Consider the following 23789-nt stretch of genomic DNA (forward strand, 5'->3'; position numbering starts at 1 on the left):
GATGTGATGGTGGTTTTGCAGCTAAATTGGGAAAGTGTGCGTGAGAGGTACAGTAGGAAGGTTGAAAAAAAATCATTAATGAGTCTGGCAGGTCTGTTGATTCAGGGCAGCTTCAGTTCGAGGGAGGAGCTGGAGCTCTGAATGTCCAGAGGTCATCCCACAGAGATTCCAGCTACTCCATGGAGAGGGGGGATAAAAATAAAAAGCAGGCCTGATAGAATCACTTAAATTGAGATTAGTTCCTTCTAATCAAGGAAGTGTTACTCTGGTGACAATCCATAACAGCTGTGTTTCAGCACCTTGTTTCGTCAGAGGGTACTAGGGACGAGCCAGTTCTTTCCCATCCCTTGGGAACGTCCCCCTAGGACAGTGCCTGCATCGCAGATACGGCTTGAAGCTTGCTAAGTGCAATGCAAAAATAATAAGAGATTCTTCATAGGGACAATTAAGTACACTGAGAATTAGATGTAGACTCTGAATACAGCGATTATTCTGTGGCAGCACTTCAAACAGAGAGGCTTGACAAGCAATAGCCTTCCCATTTTGTTGTTTTTTAAATTTGAGTGTTGTATTGAGTGCCTGGTGTAGAAGGAAAGGGTCTGTGAACAAATTAATTAAGGTGGCTGCTGTTGGGTATTATTTTCTTTAACATTACTGCCCCCATATGGATATATTCAGATAATACATTGGCTGTAGGGAAGGCATTTTGTGTATAAAGCAGTTTTAAAAATCATTTTTCTGTCAACTCAGAGCTCCCAAGATTTCAACTTGCTTGTATTTGCTTGGGAATCAAACAAAATATATGGTAAACTAGGGGCTGGTGTTCTCAAATAGATAACTTGAACAGAAATGTGCTTTAAAAGTAATTTTTACACTGGTAATTTAGTGGTATTTGCCAATGCACCTGTAGCCCCAGATTTATTTTTATTTTTTTTAATAAAATTGCTTTGCTAATAAATAGAGATTCAAGCCCTTAAACTTTGCAAATGAATTTTACATAATTGTAGACATAAACTTTTAAAGTCTATTTGAAGATTTAAAAAATAAAACTTGACAGGTCATCTGTAACAACTTTTGTACAGTCATGTGGCTGGTACATAGATCTGAATTAAAGGAGATTTTGTATTAAAGCAAAGCATGGTAATGAGCTGGCACAATTGCATCTTTTCCGTTTAGATTATGGAACTATCACTTAAGCTAACTTTACTGCCAAAATTAACTGCTTTCTGTGAATCAGTTAAAAAAAGAAAAAAGAAAGAAAAAAAGCACGACTATTTTTTCAATACATTTGTGTGGTTCACTATATTATACTAAATTTGAAGTCCAGAACTGGTTGGATTGAAAGATTATTTTTAACAGGCCCCGTGGAGGAAAATCCAAAAATGAGGAATTAATAAAGATTTACTATTGCCACAGCAGCATTTTTTAAATAGCCATTTCCAGGCAACTAGGGGAACAGTTAAAACTTTTTTAAAATCAGTTAAAGTGTTACAGGCCAAGTTGAATGTTCTTGCAGGCCAAGTTGAGTGTTCTTTATTTATTCCAAGTAGCTCATTCAGTAAATTCTTTGAATGTCCCAAAGGGCTCTGTGTGGAAAGGATGTTTACAAGTACAAAGTCAGTGTTATACTTACACTATATGCTTGCTTAACTCCAGTTTGTTTTAAACACACTGATATATGTTACAATTTGCAACATTAACTTTGTTCTGCATAGAATCTCTCTGATTTATAGCTATTAAGTGTAGCCAATAATTTGGGCAGGATGAAAAAGTTTCAGACAATTTTTTTTAATGAAAGTACCTTTTTTTTTTTTTTGTGTTTCCTCCACATTTGGATACAGCAGTTTTTGCTTCAGGCAGCAATATTTTTTTTCCCTGTTTGATATCTAAGAAATCGATCTAGGATATCTATGGAATCCTTTATTTTATGCTCATTCAATGTGAAATTTGATAGAAGTCATTTTTCAGATGAAAAGGTATTTTCTTGCCTCTAAAGTGTGAATTTCTTTTTGACAGTAGGCAATAGTGCTTTAATGTCTGTAGGGGAAGGAATGGTGACATTTTCAACAGTACCTTTTACATCTACAGCAAACCTTTCTAAATACCAGTAAGTTATCTTTTTAGTAACTTATACATTTACTTTTCTGATTTATCTCATGATTGAGGCTTTCATATGCAATAATGGAATTAAACACAAAACACATAAAGACAAAATGAAAAAAAGAAGTTACAAATGTACCCGTATTATAGGGATAGAAAGCTTTGCATTGTAATTATCTGCTAGCAACAAAAGTGTTTGCTCTGTTGTGACTTTCGGCAATGTGCCTTCCAAGCAGGCTGTGCTGCTAAGTGGCGTAGATCATCAAAGCATGTGCGTAACAGTATGTGCTGCTTTTTCCTGTGATGAACAGAAAAGGAGTGGAATCATTTTTGAGCTATGGAAAAGGAAACAGTAGCTCCACCACACATTACTCATTTTCCTAATTACCTATTGATAGCTGAGATATAATATGTATGAGAAGGAGTAATAGTATTTCGGGAAAGAAGTTGTGTTAAAAGAGTGTTTCCTTCTAAACCTGATGTATAACCAGATAAGAGTTAAAGTAATGCTAAGTGGTAATGAGTCTGCTGCTCTTCTGTGCCATTTTAGGGCAGGAACAAAAGCCAATTGCGCAGGAGATAGCAGTAAAATAACTTCAGAGAAAAATTAGCTGACATAGAATGGAGTGAAAGAACAGCTGGTGAAGAGGAGATGAGTGACACACTGCTTGTCTAGTGCCTTACTCTCCTTAGGAGGAAAAACAGACCCACATGGTCTAAGTTAACTGATTCTTCTGCAACAACATTGTAGGGAATCTCAGTGAAGTGAGACTTCAAAATATGTAGAAACTTCTTGTCCTATTACCATAGATATTACAGGGGGGAAAAAAAGCAGAACAAAATATGTTTTTTCTGACTTTCCCTGTTTCTGAATTTGTGTTCCTTTTAATTTATGTTCCAGTTAAATCTATTCAACTGAAGAATATATTTGAAAGGTAACTTTCAGCTTTGGCTTACAGTGTCAAACTTTATACAAGGCAACAAACCTGCTTTCTTGACTTTTTTTTTTTTATGTTTAAAATACTAATAATACAGACCTTGTAGCTTTATAAGTGATAATTATTTGCTATGTGAGACCTACATATAATGATTGTCATAACACCTTAGTTACCAAAATACTGAATTTCAAATGAAATGGCAGTAAATTATTTGTTGTGCTCTAAAAGTAAATTCTGTGTTCCCCAAGAATACCTCTATTCCAAGTTTATAAAGCTCAACATAGTTAAGAAACAAACCCAAAAGAGTAGGTGTCAGACAACATATCAGTACATACCAGTAAGGGGTATACTGATGGGTAGAAAGTGAAAACTAAATGTGATTGAGGGGCTGCATTTGAAGAAGTAAGGGAAGAGGCTAATGAGAATAAAAATATTTGGTATGTCAGGAACAATGTAACATGAGAATTGCAGAAGAGGTTTGGGTCAGATGGAAAGCTGATGACATTCAGAATAGACAGAAGAAAGATTGGAGCTCTAAGTGAAAGTAACTGAAGTACGGGACGTGAATAATGAAGTCAGTATATTAAGAACCTAAATTACTTACTCCTTTAATTTTTTTTCAGTCTTTTCTTTTGGGAGTCCAGCCTCTTAGATCTTGCCATACAGTTGCACATTTTGGGTGGCATTTCAATACTGGGTTTTCACTGAGACCAGTAAGATTTTCCCAGTAATGCTGCGCCGGCATTTCCCATGCTGCCATTTTCCATTGTTTCTCCCAAAGATGTGAAAGGACCAAAAGATAATGCCAGTCTGCTGCGCTTACTTGATTTTATTCATATTAACCTGCCACGTTCTTGTAGGAAGGGATCTCTAGGACACAAGACTCTCACAGGAGCTTTACCACAAAGCAGATTCCTGGACAGAATCTCTTACATAACTTCAAAAAACAAACAAAAAAAAAACCACCACACAAAGAAACTAGAAAACAAATACCTCTTTTTTGTCCCGTCTTCTAAAACTGTTTGGCCTCCCACTGCCATCTTCACTATTACTAGAGAGTTGACTACTCACAAGCATGGTGGACAAAATAAATGTGCCTTTTTCTTCCCAAATACAGGTGTGATTTTTATTCTTTCCAACAAATTTTTTTTTGTAGTAGAAATTTCACAGACCAGTACAAATATACGCAAATTGGATGTGCCCATGTGTAACTCCCCAATGAAGGTAGCAGCATTCTTCTTTATCTGGAGCTTTTGTGGGGCAGTGGTCCATTTTTTTTCCCATGTAAAGCAGGTAAATTTGGCCTGAATCACCAGAGGGCACTGCTGGGTCTCTTTACGGGGCCATACTGTTCATTTATGCCTGGGAGATAGTCAATGACTGTAGAATTAGCTCTTTTTTTGTTGTTGTTGTTTTTTGTTTGTTTTTCCAGAATTTATTCTCTGGTAATACTTTTAATTTTTTTTCTCCTTCTTGGTCAAATAAAAGATACAGAAAGAAAAGGATAGAAGGCACATTTCTCCCCCCTGCCCTTTCCACTTCCTCGAACCATGGAAGCCTGACTCATGAATTCCTACATCAGGCATCTAAGAAATGATTCGGGACTGACATTAAGGATCCACAGTTTCCTGGTAATCAGCAGAGACATGCACTTGTGTATGGCAATTCAGTGCTCCCATGGGACCACATGAAAATTGCATTCTCTGTGAATAAATGGTATCTCCCTACAGGAAGATTATGGCTTCTCATAATATTTTTAATTTATTATCTTATAGTATACATTCGCTTCACAATGAAACGATGAGAAAAGTTTCTTCACAAAACACCTGTTTGAGTCTTCAGTTTCAAGAGGAATTATAAACATTTAATGCTAATGGAAGAGAAGATATTCAGGACTGTAGAATGCTTCTGATTGTGGCAATAGTTGCAGGAAAATAAACTTTAATGTAATCGTGATTTACATTAGAGTTGAGCTTTATTTTTGACATGCTATATGCGAGCATGAGTACTGTGAAGCTTGTGGCTAGGATAAATTACTTTTTTTCCCAGTGAGATGTTTAAGACGATAGAATCCTTTTGTCATATTCTGTGACAATTAGACTTTGCTTCACTTGAACCAGCTGTATGGAGGTAACGCTATTAGTGCTGTTGTCTTTCAAGGCACTTCACGAGCAGTTTACCTGTTATTGGTGCCAATATTTAAGAGTGAAAGCATAAGTGGTAACTGCCTTTTTTTTTTTTTGTCATGGTAGAGTCTAAAGGTGCCCACGCACCTCCAACAGGGCTGCTGGCTCATGAGTCGGAGGCATGGGTGGCCTGCCTGGGAGGGAGGGCTAGTTCTGCTGGAAGGTGCTGGGAGCAGTTGCTCTTCAGCTGGAACCCGTGGAGGATTTTCATCCCTTTCCTGGATGTAGTAGTCTCTCATGACAGCAGTCTTTGCTCGGGCTGGAGGATTCAGTCTGCAAGTGGGAATAAATACAGTGTGTAATTTTCAAGGAGCATTTTGAATAGAATGTTTTCAGTTGTAAAAAATTTTTGAAATCTCACCATTTTTAGATATTATAGGAACAGCAGTATCTCTTAAATTAGAACTATTGTCCAGAAAATTTATTAGAGGAGTTGATGTTAAGTATTTTTCAGGTATCAGGACAAAACTGTTATGGTTGTTCTTCTATAGGATAGCATAAGACTGAACTAATCTGTGATTTTTTAGATCAGTAAAAGGTTTATTTGAATTATATATATTGTATTGATTACCCCCATAGTATTCTCCTTATACTCTGAAACATTATAAAATGTTTCACATCACTTATGTGATTTATAAAACTTGGGTCTTTTTTTCAATGTCTGTAACTGCTTCAGTTGGCCACTACAGCTGGAGAATGTAAGATATGGGTAGAACTACAAAAACTGAGATTAGATCCACAGATTATCTATTCATTAATTTGCTTTATTCCGCTTAAGTGAAAAAGTCATGTCTAATAAAGAAGTGTTGAGTAGGTACTTTGATGTTAAAAATGCTCATCTTTCATGTTTAAGAACCCTTTTTCTTTTTTTTTTTTTAATGCTTTAGTTTTTAAGCACAATTAGTATTCTTTAAATTGTGGTCTGACGCAAAATAGATGTTTAAAACAGGTTTTGTTATATCTTTATACCATAATTCTGATGTAGGTGACTTTGCACCTTTGATATTTTATCATATATTTAAAGAATATGTGATCTGATTTTTTCATATGAATATGCAACTTAGGACAGATATGTAAAAGTCAAAAGTTTTAGTAAGGTTAACTTTACCATTCACATTTACCTTAAATTTTCAACTCCAGTAGCTTTTGCTGTTGGATACATTTGATTATTGTATTTATCGCAACTGAGTTTCATTTATGTTTAAATACTTCTTTCATGTTTTCTTTCACTCTTACTATACTGCTGTGGTTAGATTTCAGGTATCATAGCATTTCTTTCCAATTATTAGAATTATTATTTTCATTATTAGAATTATTTCAAGTAGGGAACATCTTTTTCATAGTGGCTAGGATTTTTAGTAAAATTCAGGTTTTTTTAGCCTGTTTTAATCAAAAACATCCATTAAGCATCCACTGAAATCTGCTATTCTGCTCTTGTGTAGCTGAATGTACTGACAAACAAGGAAAACTAGACAAGCATATACTACAAAATACAAATCTTTCAGGCTGCTAAAAAGCATTGATTGTAAGACATCGAAAATAGTTGAAACAGGAAAATCGTGATCTTGTGATAAAGATATGCTGTGGTCTTGTGAAAAGGTTGTAAATGGAGCTATGGCGTATGGAGCAATGAGGTAAGAATATGATCAATTTAATGCACAATTCAGCGTATAATTGTCTGAGTTACAAGGGATATGTAAGGGGTCATGCTGGGGAAAGTTGCATTCAATGAAATAATTCAGGACGCTGTCAGGTCTTCTGAGATCTGACAGATGCAGACACAAACATAACCATGATCTCTAATGTGCAGCACAATAAGGTGCTTGCTTTGTGTACCTTGCAATTTTTACAGTAAACTCTGTGGGAACTTTCCTGCTGGGGGTGCAAGAAATTACAGTAGATTCTATTAAATAATGTTCTTCTAACATGTCCGTAATTGTAGTAGGCTGTTCTTGAAAGCCTCACTGTTTCTTTCACCAAGGCACATCACAAACACAACCAGTTTGAGTTGATGAGAAGTTATTTTCCTTAAATTGGGGTGTGCTCAAATTAGTTACTGTGCAAAAGCAACTGGGATATTTATTGCTAGCTATCGACTACGTGAAATTGTTTTCTGGCGAATTATCTGGATTTAAAGTAAACACAAAGAGTGTTTTCTTTACACGCATCTGTAAAATAAGAATTCTTTGGAAGTTTTCGATTTCATAGTCATATTAACTATTCCTCCACTTTTGCCTCGGACTGAAAACAGCTAAGTAAACAGTTATGAAATATTGTGTCATGTTTTTCATTTGGACGCTGTTTAGCATCTAGCTTGTCAGTCTTGGGTAGAGATAACCGAGCAGATTAATATTTACGGAGAAATTATGCGATTTAATTGCCTTTGGACTTGATATAAACTTATACAAGAGGAGAAAACAAATGTGCAGGTACAGTAACAGAGCAGACGAACCCTTATTCCATGTAGAATTAATGGTGCGGTAAGGAAAGGGAAGCCACTGAAACACAGCATGTGTGACACTGCTCCTTTTGCCTACAGTATGTATCAACCAGTTTTATCTTAAACTTGTGATTTAATGAAACTTTGAAATGACTCCGTCTGTGATCCAAGATGGAGTTTTGTTGGAATGACAACTGTAGGCTTGCAAATGCTATATATCTGTCACTGTTCAAACAGCTTTAAAACGTTCTCACCAGTAAAAAAAACAAAACAAAAACAAAACACACACAAATAAAAGCCAACTGTCCACTTCATGTCACAAAACACAAAGCTATAGACAGTATCAAATCTTCATAAACATCTGCATTTCATTCCAGAAATGTGTTTTCTCCACACAGTGTTGCAGTCATAATAAGGGGCTGTGAGGTTAACAAGCTGAGGAAGAAGCCAGAATTACTGCCCTTAATATCAAGAAAAGGAAGATGAGGTGAAAACTGTCAGCTTTTTTCCTCTTACAGGAATGTTGTGTTCACCTCTTGGTTTGAAAACTGGAAGCTCTCCAGTCCCAGCTTAGAAATGCAGCTCTGAGGTATGTGGGATTAGAAAGCAAGTTGTTTAGGCAGTGCTATGGTTACATGGTAGGGCCCGCAGCATGGCTCGGCAGGCAGAAAATCCGAAATCCCGTGGAGTATCTACAGCATTGTAAGAAAACATTCTTTTCGACATGTCGGTGCTTACAACGCCGAGGATTTTCTTCGTGTTTTTACACGGTTGGATTTCTTTTTGAAAAATTGTCATAATTTTTGCAGTCTGAAATGAGCACTTCGGCAAACTTCATCTGAGTAGTTCGTAGCACGTTCATTTTTTTTTGCTGATCTGTAGAATATGACGCAAAAGCACATACCACTCTCATGGAGCACATCCCCAGAAGATCTGCTCAGAAAATTAGTATTCGGAAGACATTGTGATATATTGTCAGCCATCTGCAGGAATATTTGCTTTGTAAATAAACCCAGCGTTCTTCTAATGCTCTCGCAGATGTTCTGTACGGTTTGCTTAACACTTTTCTGCTAAAAATCTTAATGAGGTTTGTAAAATCATAAAGCTGCAGTGTTCAGCTTACTGCCAAAATAATACTAAAGGTTACATGTTTCTGTTTATTTGTAACATTTCTCTCAGAAGACACTGTAAAAATGTGAAAGCTGGTTTCACTTAAAAATCAGTTTTTCAAGGCAATCTATATAAAAGCTCCCACTGTGGCCTAAATGTATGACAGCAGCTTTCTGCACTACCAGTTAAGAGATGCAGTTCTGTAATTTAACTTACCTGTGATTTTGCAGCACCCAAATCTAAGAAGTTCGTGCTTTTTTTCGTGTAACTAATAGCCAACTAGGCAATATTGGTAATATTTTTAAGGAAGAGAAGCAGTCACTCAAGCCCAAAAGTGAAAGTAAAATTCCTGCTGTCACTTTATCTAGGAAAGGATTTAAAACAATGACTGATCTAAACATTTTTGATTTAGTAAACAAAACAGATGTAATCAATTCAGTTTTACCTTGTTTCAAAAGGCTTTTAAAATGTTTAGCAGTGATGGAAGAGGTTAAAAATAAATAAAAAAACTCACCCAGATTTGAAAATATATATGTTTATATAATAGTAAATTCATGCTTTAATTTATATTAAGCACAATTAATCTCATACCAAAGATTTCCTAGAATTTAGAAATATTAATTTTTACTGTATTAATTATGAGATTTCACACATCTGTAACCTGGTACATTCCTGGTTCTGATGAGTGAGAAGATAATGATCAGAAGTCTTGACACCGTTCAAGAACGCATGTAAAAGAAAATGAGTTTACTCTGTAGGGTGTTTCAGGTTTTTGGATGCATCATATCTAGCTCTTTTGAAGGTTTTGAATCATTTATCTTAACGATTGACCTTAACTGTACTTTAGAAGTTTACAAACATACCAGTATTGTGAAGAAAATCTTAATTCTTCATCAACTAAATGATGTAGTAATTTTGAAACAACTAGTAAAAAATCATCTTCCTGTCCTGTCCACTGCAGGTAGAAATGAATGACACAAACTTTCACATTTATCATGTGAAAATGCTAACAATTACTTTTTCTGCTTGCTGCATTGAAAGATCACACATTTGAATTTCAGGCAGAAGAATATAACAACTTTTATAGTAAACTAGTTTAGCAATCTGAATATCTTTAAGGATATTTTGTAGGCTGTCATTGATTTTATATTTTTATGTTTATATTTATTTTATTTTATATTTATATTTTTATATTTTTCTTTCTTTGTCTATTAGTGATCATGGTAACATTCATAATATTAGTGAGGAAAGTCATTTCAGTAATTCCAAATTTCTGTTGAATTTATCTGGAAACATTTATCTCAGTAATTTTGAAGATTATCTCACTTTTTAAAATACTGCCGGCAATTTTGAGTATTTTTGATGAAGGCAGAATGATCAACAGTTTCCTCCAGTATTACTCAAGTTGGAGCTTTGTGTTAGACCATTTCTTTACTGGCATTTTTAACGCTGATTGCTTCACCTCTGTAAAAGAACTGGGCTTTCCCCTGCCCATCTCATGTTCTTCTTTAATCTCATCTGTAACATACACAGAGACCATCACCATGGTCTACGGAATCTGTGTTACCTTTCATTTCTAGTATCATAAACGCTGGTGTAGGAAGCTACCAAGTAATTAAGAAGATGCACCATATCAGTTATTCATTGTAACCAGTATATATGAAGCTGTTTCTGAAGGGGATAAGATTGGTACCACTCAAGGTGCAACTTTCCATTTCTTAGTGCTGACTGAATCTCTCTGTGATTAATACAGTCATTGTTTGTTTATAGGTTTTGTGTTTATTTACAAGAACAATATACGAAGGAAAGCTATTTTTTCTGTTGAGTTCACTAGTATCCCAATTGAAAGTTAGAGAAATAACAGACAAAACTGCAGGCAAGGAATGCAGATTGCACTATATGCATTCAATATGACGATACGTAAATTTAATCAGAATATCAGGCCATTTCACAATACACAGCAACAATTTTTTCTTGGTGTTTATGGCGTGGAAATTTTCCAGCTAGAAGTATGCTGTATATCTTGAAGAATTATTCCAGTATATAATGTAGCTAATTTTAATTCTTCTTTCTCGAATCTCTTGAAACTACAGCACCTTCCCAATACTTTCGGAAGCTGGTTCACCTCCTGTAGGTGTGAACAGAGTCATTTCCCCATTTGAGAGTCCATGCCTCTTTGTGTCTTGGTACAACAAGTGGAAATGAGAGGACTGCTAACTTTGCTTCTCTGTTCTCATCTGTCTTTCCTTAAACATACATTGCATACATTGAGGAAGGCTTTTTGTTTTGTATGACAGATGTAAGTCTGTCAATAATGGCATTGGAAAGCTCAAAATCAAATTATCTTTAGTGGGCTTGTGGAATTTCATTCAAATTTGGAGTTAAATTTAAGTTAATTTGATGTTATCATTAAGTTTACCTCTAAAATGTAATTTTCCTAGTGTGAGTAAACTGGACACAAATTCAATTGAAAGTTTTTGGTTTTGTTTTATTATCTGTGTACTGTCATTCACAAATACAAGTGCCTTTTGAAATTATTGCCTATGCAAACATCATCTGCAAAAAGGAACAGGATTGACTGCCCATTAGAAAACTTGTTCATTTTATGTTTTTAGTATCTGAAGGTATAAAACTTGTATTTCTTTCTCATTCAGTTACCAAGCATTAAGAAAATCATGTTTTTCCAAGTTTTTAATTAAAAAGGAAATATTTGTTTTCATCTTAACCCCTTATGTATCAAGTTTCTGTTGGAATGCACATTTAGAAAAATATGGTAGAACTGCCCATGTCATTTTACGTATCTTGTAGTGTCACAACTGTGATAGTGTAAAGTACTGAGGCTATTTTTATTCTGGCTCATTGTTTGGCAGCACATTTATATGGTATTTGTTGCAGTCCTGAATCACTGTTGTGGAGCATGAAAGCTTCTTGAATAATGTAAAGGAATATGTGAATTAAGTGGGATATTCTGTTTAGTTCCCATTCTTCCTCTGCTTACATTTCTGCTACAGAAAAGCATACCCTTACATGTAATTTCTACTGTAAAGCTTGTTTACCTTCCTAAAGTTATTTTCTTAATCATCAACCTTTGAGCATGTGTGCATTCATTCAGTTGAGCACCTACAATTTTTAAAGAAAAATGAAAAAAAAAATCACAGCTGTATATTATTCAAATTACTTCTAAGAAGAAGTACGTGAATCATCTACTGCTAAAAAGGTTTCAATTTTATAAGTTCAAGTGCAAAACCAGTTAGTTGGTATCCATAGTCACAGTGCTACAAATGTTCAACTGCTGAAAAAGGAATGAAAATAGCTCCCTTGATGCCCTGTTGCCATAGGGGAAGAATCACGTTGCAATTCACAGAGGAATACTGCTGTAAAAAATTGCAAAGGATAGTGAGGTGTTTATAAATACAGAAGCTGAAATGTATTAAGAAATTTCTTGGCAGTTTTCATAGCATTTTCTGGTTTCATTTTAAAACCCATATTATGAAAGTAACAAAGTGAAGGATGTATTGAAAAACACATAGAAGGAAATATATTGAGGCATTGTTCATTTTAACTGTATCATTAGTTCACAATCTTCCTATAGTGTTTTGTAAAAGAAATGGTATGGTAGCACTCTTCCAATCTAGCAATAAAGAAAGCAGTCCTGATATCAGTGTGCTTATATATACTGTGCCGCATGGTTAACTGACCTACAGCTCATAGAAATCAGGGTTTGCAAACTCTGAAGTTAGCAGAGCTTCACTCTGATGCTTTTCATAATAGACAAGTTGAGAGAGCTTATTAGGCATTCTGTTCGCTTAGTTAGGGATTATGTGTTTGGATCATGACTGATACTATCTTCTACATTAAGAGAGGTGGTGACATATCATCCTCTCTTCCCTGCTGAGGCAAATGTGAAATCAAGTATTCCAGCAACAATCTTCAGTTTCCCATGATCTCAGAGACTTGGAGCAGACCTTGGCTGTTTTCTACTTTTCTAAGCCGAATGAGATATTGATAAATCTAACTTCATCTTCCTGGCTCATTTTCTGGGCTGAACACCATAGAGTCATAGAATCATCTCATTTGGAAAAGACCTTTAAGATCACGAAGACTAACAACTGTCAGCCTGACCTACTGAGTCCCACCACTAAAAAATGTCTCAGTGTAAGTGATAGTAATGTCTCGTTACCCTGTACACATCTCTTTGTTATGTGTAGAGGACATCTGAGCTTTAAAGAGGAAGTTAAATGTGGGCTTCTTTTCTGCTGTCATATCTCTGCCTTTATAGGTGATCTGTGAACTTAGGAGTGGTTCTAGATTTAAGATAGCTTTAGGACTTCTGCTGCCAGTTTCTCCAATATTTTCTTGCTTCTATACAAGCTATTGACCTGGAAGTTTGATTAGCCTTGCACTAGTCCATCTCACAACAGATCAGATAGCTTTTCAGCCTTGTCTAAGCCTTATTGAAAACATCCTTATTCACAGCAGGAAAGATCACAAAAGAGATTGTTTATCCAAGCCAACCACAGTCCTCAACCGGAGGATTCAGACTGCCTTTTAGACCTCAAAGATCAGCCGTTTGATGGTCAGGATGCTGTAACTTCAGTTTCAGTCCACTAACTGGATGGTGCAGAGATGTTCAGTTCTCACCGTTCTTGCAGTCCTGTCATTCCGTAAGGAACAAGTTCATAGAGTAAAATCACCTGTTTAAGGCCTTCCCTTTCCAGGAAGGGAAAGGAAGGCTTTCCAGGAAGGCTTTCCTGACAGCCATCATTTCCTCAAAGAGGGTTAAGATTTTCCACGTATGGATGGAATTTTTGAATGAAGCTCCAGAGTAGGCAACTCCCAAAGTTTTACTCAGCAGTCACCCTGTCTGAGTAGTATTTCCTTCACTCACTTACGAGGTCTTTGTCCATTGACATATGTTTTCTCAGTGGCTTACCTCTCCGTGGCCCTTTGTCCCTTCAGCTGAGGCTCAAACTGTGCAGCAGTTTCTGTGTAGAAGTTGGAGGCTGTTTTTGTTGTTGTGTTGTGTTTTTTTTTGTTGTTTTTTAAACCAAACTTTAGCAGGGTTGTTAAAGCAACTGTGTCTACAGTGATTAGCCCTCCCTTATTACATAACTGGAGACTTCAGTGTCTTCATCAAATAATATACGTGCAGACAATATGTAAAGTACAGCTACTGGTTTTACTTATACATTTGTGTACGTGCTTTCCAAGAACAATGAAATCATAAAAATCTGCAAATATTATTGCATTTGGAAAAGAGCGTCTGCAGTTGTAGTTTGCCTAAGGCTCTGAAGTTCGCATCCAGGTGGCTTGGACCTAGAGTAGTTCAAAACCCATTTGCTTTGTAGTAAATAAGCAATCATTTAAAAATGAAGAAAATAAAATTACTTAAACAGTAACTGAAGTTGAAGACGTGTGTATGCATTTTTATTTCTGTGCTCTCTGCTCGGGGGTTTGGAGGATGTATAATGCTTTTGGCACGGAGCATAGTGTGAGTTAGCAAGCATAAATACTGAATGAATGGTATTGTGAAACAGAAGTTTCCATGTTTGAATGCTTAAAACTGACCTAGTGACCTCTTAACTGACCAGAGCTGCATGCAGTGTTCTTAATATCTGTGTACACAATGGATTTATACAGTGGTATAGATGATATTCTATTTCATTGTCTGTTCATTCCCTATAGCTGAACATTGAGCTAAAACTTTTCTAGACCTATTTTGATAATGTAAATCTTGTTTTTTTGGAGTCAAAGCAGTCAGCTCAGTCATCACTTTACATGTAAAGTTATGTTGCAGTGATAACAGTAGGAAAAGCATATTATCTGTATTGAATCAGGCCAGATGCTTCAGCAGTTCATCCAGCCCAGCTGATGGTTGCTCTGGATAGCTTAGTAGATCACATTAGTAGTAGCACCGCATTCATCTCCTGAAACGTCTTGACATTTCATCATCCTAAAACATCATCGTGTATGACTGCTTTCTTCCATAGTGAAAACTACCATGTTTTCTTATCGCTGTTTCACTTCTAAATAATTTATTCAATCTTATATTATTTATCCATTTAACTTCCTCTCATATCCCTTAAAAATGGCATAGTTTCTTTAAAAGCCTTTGGTGAAACACCTGGTAGAATATCTGTAGGAAATTTAAGTAGACTAGAGAACTAAATCTGCCTTGTCCTTATGCTTGATGATTCCCTAGGATAGCTCTGGGTCTCTGTGGTGTAGTGTTGCTTTACACAAGATGTGTTGAACACTGTACTGAATCACTATGCCTAAAATAAGCTTGATCCATAGTATATCTTATTTTGCAATTACATTTGTTCATATCTTTTGTTGCTATATAGGACATAATACAAAAGCAGTGCAAGACACTTGAGATCAAATGAAAAAAGGGATTTTCTGCCCTATTCATCTCATTTCTAATCTCAGTCCACTAAATATAGGAATTACCAAAATTCCTATATTTTTAACAGAAAAATATCAATACACACATTTTATTTATTTATTTATTTTGAGATAATGTCTTTTTTCAGTGGTTCATCAGAAATCCATTCTCTGGAATTGCTGAATTTTGCAAGACTGAAAGTTCTTGTAAGCTGAAAAGTAGCAACAGCCTTTCAAATGGGATTGAGAAGATCTGCCTCATGGTATCTTTGGGACTTTTTATTTTAATGGAATGTTTGGTGTCCTCTTGATCCCTAAGACGGTGAACAACTGCTAGCTGTACTTTATTCCAAACAGGAAATGAAACAAAACAACATTGACGTGAAAATAGGTATTTAAGTTCTTTTGTCACAGAGATAAACAAGCTAAAATTCTCAGCCCATTTTGAAAACCTGGTCAGGTATGGTGAAGTTAGTGGAGCTTCTGGCATTAGAAATCTAAGTGACTTTGTTATACATGTAATTGCGGTGGCATCAGATGCAGAGCTATTGAGTCTGAGAGCTAACTCTCTTATTTGTGGAAGTATCATGATGCCAGCAGTGCAGGTCTTATCAATAAAGTTTTATAATAAATTCTCTAAGGACTCAGGGCCAGATTTATGATTGGAATTTTAACATCAAGAGATGGCTTTCTAGTGGGACCTTGAGAGGAAAAAAAAAAAAAAGACAAAGAGAAGTGACTTTGGTAGGTCCCTTTGTAAACTGAGGTGGTTAGCTGTAAGCACTACTGGGTGTTTGAAGACCTACTTCTGTAGCACTGGTTGAAATGATCAGTTTGGACCACCCTGTGTTTTCTGAGTGGAAACGTAACTGTCTAGGCAACTTGAGCCATCATATTTCTCCCCCTTTTTTATTCATTCACTGATGATGTTTTTGAAGTCATTGTAATATATCCTTGCTGTAGAGTCCTTGTATGTATAGTCCTTTTTGTCAGTTGAATGTAGAGCTCCTCATTCTCCTTATATTTACAGGACAGTCAGTGTGATAGTTAAATATATTAGCAGGACCTAAAGATGGACATGACAAAATTATACTTGAATGAGCTTTCTTATATTAAAGAATAGAAATTAACGGAGATGGGCTATGCATCTCAGCATCTCAGCATAGGAATATTGCTGTTATATTTTCATGGAGACAATTCAGTAATCACCCAAATAAAGTTGACATCTCTTATACTATAGCTGCCTACACATTTCCCGTTTTTCCCGTGATTGTTATTGCCTATTAAGCTGTGTCCCTGAACCCACATCACCATATTCTCTAAAGGAAATTAAAGTTTTGGTCGAGTGAATTTTGGAAAACAAAGCAGCCTTTCATTATTTTTTTTTTCAGAAGCATATAGCAACCATGTTAAATATACATCTTACAGCAGTTTTCTGAAAACTTGCATCTCAGCACGCCATTTTTCCTCAGTAAGAAAGGCAAAATGCTAAATGGACTCATTTCCATTCTTAACATCAAAGGACAGAGATTGTATGGAATATTTGAGGATTGTTCTCCATACCCTGACTTGATATACCTTGCTTTAGGCTGATTTACAGAAATATGGCTCCTTGTACTTCAGAAAAATGATGTCTGACATACAGAGCTTTGTATTAACCAATGCATTGAGCGTTTCTGTATTTTGCCTCGTTATGTTATGTCTTTGGTTGTAATTCCTTAATTCAGCATTTGTGACTATTTGGGTATTTATATAAATAGAGAGAGGATGTTTTGTTTCTTTAAGCCTTACAATGGCTTATCAGAACACTCAGTTGAAATTAGGCATTTGTGATTTAGACTTATTTTTAACACAGGTTGAAACCCTACATTTATTTTTTTTTGCTACTAGTTACAGTAGATACGTAGGTATGGCACATAACTTCAACATCTGAATTCTATCCCCAGGTCCTGCTGTCCTGCTGTGTGATTTAATAACTTCACCTCTATGCCTCACTTTCTCTATTTTTGAAGTAAAAATAATGATGCTGACCTCTTGTGTCAGCGCTTAGAGCTTTTCAACTATAAACCTCAGTTGGAGAGTTACAAGGTAGTTGTAGAAGTACATACTCATTAAATGTTTCCTAAGATCAAAAGCTATTATTTCAAAAATATATAGTATTTAAATATTGTGGTGTGTATATGTTTGAGCAAAGTATAACTGTTCTGTGAAGGAACTGTGTTTGATATTGCAGAACAAAATGCTTATTGCATGGGAAAGTTTTAGTAGTTCTCTTTTAATGAAATAGTCTAATATTGGTCCAGGCAACTAAGTTAATTGATCTTAGGGTTGTTTTAAGCACTTGGCCAATGTGAAACTCTGTAAAAGTACTGTAGACTAGGAGATTTTTTCTCTGAGGTAAAATTGGGGTAATATTTATCTAAAAGGCCATTTGTAATCATTCAGCTCAACCTTGAATTGAGACACATGCAGACATACATTTCAGTGGTTAGACAAAATTTGTCAAGTTACTGTAGCTAGTAAAATGTAAAACAATTTTTCAAAATAACAAACTTTGTCTATTTTCCTTGCCTTAGTCAGCAATTCAAGATGAAATGTGGGTCTCCGTCTCTTACGTAATATTAGATTAGATTTTGCAAGACAATCGCATTGGCTTGTTATAGATATTACAACACTGAGAAAGAGTTTGCATGTTATATTTTTATGCTGTGTAACTGCAGTCTGTAGCTCCTACTTCAGCTCTCATTCTTCAGCTTGGGATGTAACTGAAAATGGCTGTGGTGCCATGGGATAGCTAATTGGTAAAGCCTGTTTGGAATGTGGATAAGTGAGCCATTTTGGCAGTGAGCGGAGTAGTAAAGAGCACTCTTTTTCCCTTAGTTGACTCCCAGGCTAAAATTAAACAGAGTTAGATATTTCCACATTTAGTGATTTACAGTGCATCTGTTCTGAGTCAACTAGCAGAGAGAACTAATTACCTATATACTTCTTATAAAAAGAACTTTTCATTTCTGTGTAATACATAGGTCTGCATTTTTACAATATGCCTTAGTGGAAATGCCCTTGAAAACAATAAGAGAAGTAAAAAATATTATTTCTTCTGTTATCCTTTAAAATATTTGGATACTAAACTCACAGTACTACCTTGACCTGTATCAGCACCTGCTTATCATTCACATGTCCTGAGACGTAGGAGTCATAAGCTCAATGCTGAAATAATTCATGGTGCCGTTTATATAGCAAGATGGTGTAATGTTTTCTTTAGTTACTTAGTTACTAAAAATAAACAAAACTTGTCAGAATTAGTTTTTCTTGTAGATCATTCCCTTTGTTCATATCTGTGATCCCTCCTCAATACAAACTGCATTAACTTAAACTTTAGTTTCCTGTAAAGGTTTTTCAGTTCATTTTGTAGGAGACTATCTGAAATGTTTTACTGGATGTTTTTACTGTAAATAGCAATATAGATGTGTTTAGGTACTGCATACACACAGCAGAATTTAGAAATAGCACTGCCAGGATGATCTTTTACTGTTGCAGAGATAAAATACGTTTTTCTGCACATAAATAGCAAGGCTGCTTCTAAATGTCAAGGGAGTTACAGTGTATGTTATTGCTGCTGCATTAGATGTTGAGTTTCAACAACTAAATTTCTGACTGACCTATTATTGTCTACTTTTCATAGTAAATCTTTTTCACCACAGTGGTGAGAATGACTCAGTAATGCAGTTTATTCTTTCATGAGGTTCTTATTCTTCCAAACAAACAGCTGTTTGCTCCAGGCATTGCCACCTCCTTTCTCATTCCCAAAACACTATTTCACGTCCTCATTCCTTTCACTGTCCTGCTGCTGTCATTCCTTTCTTCTGGCTCTGATTTTTGAAGCCCTTTTCTGTGCCTCACTCACCACTGAGCATCCCTCAGCACCATCACTCTGCTCCTTGACTATGCCCTGTTTCACCAATCCTCCTTTTACCTCTGGCCTCCTTTCTCTGCCACCTCATTCCCCAAGTGTCCTCTTCTGCCTCACCTGCCTCACAAGAAGCGAGGCACACTTCTTACATGCTTGAATTTCTCCTTGTGAAGGGGAGGGCTAGAGACCCCATGCTAAGGGCCCCTCTCCTCCCAGGCAGCCTTTACTGGCTACTCATGGCAGGAGGAGGTGGCGGCAGAGCAGGCCCAGCCGCAGGAGGCCCTGCAGGAGGCCCTGCGTTATTATCCCCTGCGGGCCCCCAGGCCCTCAGGAAAGCCTCAGGAAAGGGAATGCCGTAGCCACAGCTGTCGTCCTCCAAGGAAACTCATGGAGAAGCTCGTCTGTAGGGCGAGAGCGCAGCTGCGCTCAGCCGCCTCCTGCTCGTCCGCCTGCCCACCCGCCGCCTCCCTGGGTTCATTCCTTCAGGGCCAGCCTTAAGTTGGGCAGGAAAGAAATTATTTGCCTAGCTGCACCTGGCACATGACACCAACGCGACGTTGAGGAAATTCTCAAACATGCAAAGATTGCGTGGTGTTGGGTTCGATCTTGTTTTTAAGCTGTTTTCTAGAGAGATGTAATAGATAACTCTGGCAAGAGCTGGGATCTGAAAACGAAACCTAGTATGGTATGGATCTAAGGTCTGCTTTTTTTTTTCTGAGATGTAAATTTAATTAGGAGGAGAAAAGGGGGAGGGGAGAAAAGAAAGTTCACCACAATCTTAATGAAATCCAGGAAACTCTAGTGTTGCATCTTGACAGAGAGAAAATAACAATTAATTTATTCTTTTTTCTTAACCATGTAAGGAGCCTGCTGCCAACTTACAGCTTGGTTCTCCCACAGAGATTTCCGTGAAAACTTGGGGGGGGCTTCTTGTTTCTTGGAATGAGAACTCGAGTTTAAGCTTGGGGGGGGATAAATCTGAGAATATTTTCTTTGATTATTTAGTGTCTTATTTTCAGGAGAGCCGTTACACAGAAAACAGTGATATAGGTGATTATGTTGCTGTGTGAATAGAGCAGCTGAGCAGCAAACATGGCAGTAAATTTTGGTAATTCAGAGTGACAGAAATGGCTTGGTAGGAGGCCAGAATTACCTTGCAGTCAAATTGAAAGTCAAATAGTGCAATTGCTTATCTAACTACTTGTATGTTAGGTTTTTTTTTTCTCCCCAGATGCAAGCTATCAATGACAAAAGACAACTGGAAAAATAAACTATGTTGCTCTCCGTTCTACCTTACATTAAAGTTTTATGGGGTTGTGATAGTGACTTCATGGAAGTTAAAAGACATTTCAGTTCAAAGCATGGCTTAAGTGTTTTGAACATCTTAGTTTTAGCTCATTTTTTGCAGTAAACAAGAAACTAAATTGAGTAACTAGCAGCATGTGCTACAGTAACACTATTTTTTTTCAAGAGTCTGTTGTAAATATGGGATTTTTGTTGATTTTGCCTGTAGGCTGACTTTATTCCTCACTCTTTGGGAGGTCTCTGACTCCCACTTGTCATATCACATACATTAAACCTTTCATTAAGTATTGCTGACAACAGGCAGTGTCTCTTAAAGATGCAGGATTCTCTCATTTTGGCATCCAAGTATCTTATAAAAGCTAATGATTGTAGCATATACTTTTATCAATCTGTTACCTTCTGCTTCCATTTTCTAGTTTCCTCCAGATCCTGCTGCAAGACACATTCACTGCTGTTCTTACTTGCACATTACCCTTTTATTTTATGCTCAACATCAGCTTTGCCTTAAATTGCAGATTTATTTCTAAGGTTTATTGCTGACATTTAAAACCATCAGATCACAAAGACTATTCTAAGTATAGGAGTTCCTCACAGTGTGTGTTCCAACTCCAAGCCTGTGCTAGGCTGGTGATTTATCTTTGTGTATTTCTTGACTGCCATTTTCCCATTGTACTTGTCAGTCTTTGCTTGTGTAGCCCCGGTTTGATTGGACTTCTGCCATTTGGAATTCAGCAGGTTTTAAGATTTTGTTTTATACAATAAGTATAGAGCTTGATTACTTTCTTTTTTGTTTGTTTGTTTTTGTGATATATTATGTTTTGAGGAATATGATTTCTCATTTTTTTGGAAAGTATGTTGAACTGTGTGATAAACTTTTTGGATTTAAATTTATTATTAAATTCAGATTGCTGCTTAATTGTATACTATAGAGTAAATAGATATTGTTATGGAACTAACTTACGATTCTTTGGTTTATAAACCTACTGTCATTCTATAGAACTTGGTACTGGACTTTCCAGTAGCTAGGAATTCTTTTTTGAATGTGTTTCATTATTTATTGGAATATTTAATTTAATTTATTTATTCATTATCAAGTTGCACAACTTGCATGAAAAGACAGCTACTTAAGAATGCTTGCTGTACTTTTTCAATATAATCACTATCTTTGTGTTATATTAATCTATTTGCTTCTGAATCTTGTAGCTCAGTCAGTTTCTGCTGCAATAAACAAACTACAGTGAATAGCAATACTTTATCTGTACTATTTACTGAAAAGTCTCACTAAATTAATGCACGGTTAGATTTTTAATGCAATTAGAAATGAAATAGTTCCTCTTAAATTGGGCTTTGGGGTGCCTGGATTGTAGTATGTTAAGATTTCTAGTTACTGAGAACAGTTTTTCTCCTGTTTTATGCTTCCCATGTAGGTGTTTCTTCACAAGCATATGTAAACTGTGAGTTTACTTTTAAGAAATGAAGTTACAGTAGCCCTATCTTATAAACCTATAACTTCAAAAATCAGATTTAAAGAAAACAAAACATATTGTAAAACTTAGGTTGAAATTCTAAAAGTACACAATACTAAGACTAACAACAGTAGCAGAGTTGAAAATTTTGCCTTATTTTACCCAGCAAGTCTGCTAAAGAGTGTTTATGACCGCATTTACACAGAAAATGTTTGTCTTGAGCAGAACACTAACCTAGACTAAAACTGTCTTTATTAAAAGATATTAAAAAAAAAAAAGAAGAATCCAGTGCCCTAAACCAGGCTTTTCTTTGGGGTGGGGAGTCATGCAGTTGTGTATTATATTCTTTTCTTTGTGTCAAGGGTCATTTGACTCATTTCTTGCATAACTCTATTGTTGGCCGAGAATCTGAGTAAAGGTGTTACTTATATTCAGTTATGTGCTTGATTTTTGTGAAAACAATTTTTCTTGGCAAAAAATAGTAACAAGAAAGATCAAAATGCAGTTCTCCGGATTTTGTGTGTGTGTGCGTCTCTAAGGATAGCAGTGCTGGCAAGTTTCTCATTTTCAGAAAGTTATTGAAATTTATGTGGTAATTATTACTCTTAGTAGAAATCTGATGTGAGTAAATATATCTGAAGTACAATCCAAATGAAAGTCTGCATCAAAGGAGATGTATGTGCAAGAAAAAAAAATGAATATATACGGAGATTCTTTATATGACAGTTATTATTTTCTGTGAATATATATATTCTGAAAATACATTCTCTTTTCTGTGCTGTATAGGTGCAGTACTTTTGTCCAGTATACAAGGATTAGCGATTAATGTTGATCCAGTGCTTTATACTTGGCTTATCTACCAGCCTCAGAAACGACCCAGTAGACACATACAGCAGGTATGTATTCTTGGAGTTAAAGGAGTGGAGAGAGAGAAAACTTTCTCTTACATGTGTACCAGTAGTGCATTTTTGTTCCACATGTTTTTCTGTTGCCCTGTTCATTTTAGTTTGCTGCACATAGTGTTGATCTGATTTTGATTTATTTAAAATGTCAAACCTTGCGTATTAAAATTTTTGTTTCTCAATGTTTTCATTGACAGTGTTTAAGTAAAAGAAAAGAGAGTGTGTTTTCTGGTAGTCCTTGCTGAGGATCAGTCAGGTTTTAGTCATTTTGGATGGTCTATCAAATAATTACATAATTTTGTTAAAGAAAAATCACTACTCTTATTAAAACCGATTTTAGTAGGAGATGAACCATGCAGGTCATAACTTGATACAATTGAATGCTGTAATGGATTCTGTATATAATGTCAAAACACATATTTGTATGCAAAGTGCTTGGAAGAGATACAGGAAGTTAAGGTCTGTGTGGCACAGTGCTTGCTTTGAAGTATTCTTGATCATAACTTTCATCCTGCAGACTCCTGACCTGGAAAGAATCTGGAAAGTTTTTGCCTGGTTTTAAACTTATATTTCACTGTTTTTTGGCAGACCAATAGAGTATTCTAAACCTTAAATTTGTCATAACTGACCAAATGAGTGGTCTGTGTAGCCTGATGTGCTCTCTCAGTTATAAGTTGTCAACTATTAAGTGGCCAGCACAAGAATCTTTCACTACTGATCTCATTGCCAATACACAGAACAGTGTGCACATTAACCAAGCTTCATAGCTGGCCCTTGAAATGTGAGGATTAACATGATCTGCAAACATTTCTGTTTCTTGTGTGTAAATGATCTTGTTACGTAGTAATTGTCAAACATTCAAGTCCAATTAAGCTCATTCTGCACCAACACCACCTGAAAAACTTCAGTGTGTGAATTGCTGTTATCATTTTAATACCTTTACAATTTTTTAAATGATGTTGAATTTTTCTTCATTCCTGCATCATAATTGGGCTAGATATTTCCAGATATACCTCTTTTTAAAAAAATCAGACCATTTATG

General features: G+C 36.0%; 1 protein-coding gene across 4 annotated transcripts in view; it reads left to right on the top strand.

Moving 5' to 3' along the window:
* VPS13B (vacuolar protein sorting 13 homolog B) overlaps window positions 1-23789 on the top strand; it is a 481062-nt gene that overhangs the window by 187880 nt on the left and 269393 nt on the right. For all 4 annotated transcript variants that reach the window (XM_048068672.2, XM_048068671.2, XM_048068670.2 and 1 more), the window contains one exon: window positions 22632-22741. In XM_048068672.2, coding sequence (XP_047924629.2) covers window positions 22632-22741 — 110 coding nt within the window. The remainder of the gene's footprint in view (window positions 1-22631; window positions 22742-23789) is intronic.

Source organism: Anser cygnoides, chromosome 2 (assembly GCF_040182565.1).
Source record: "Anser cygnoides isolate HZ-2024a breed goose chromosome 2, Taihu_goose_T2T_genome, whole genome shotgun sequence".
NCBI classification, from domain to species: domain Eukaryota; kingdom Metazoa; phylum Chordata; class Aves; order Anseriformes; family Anatidae; genus Anser; species Anser cygnoides.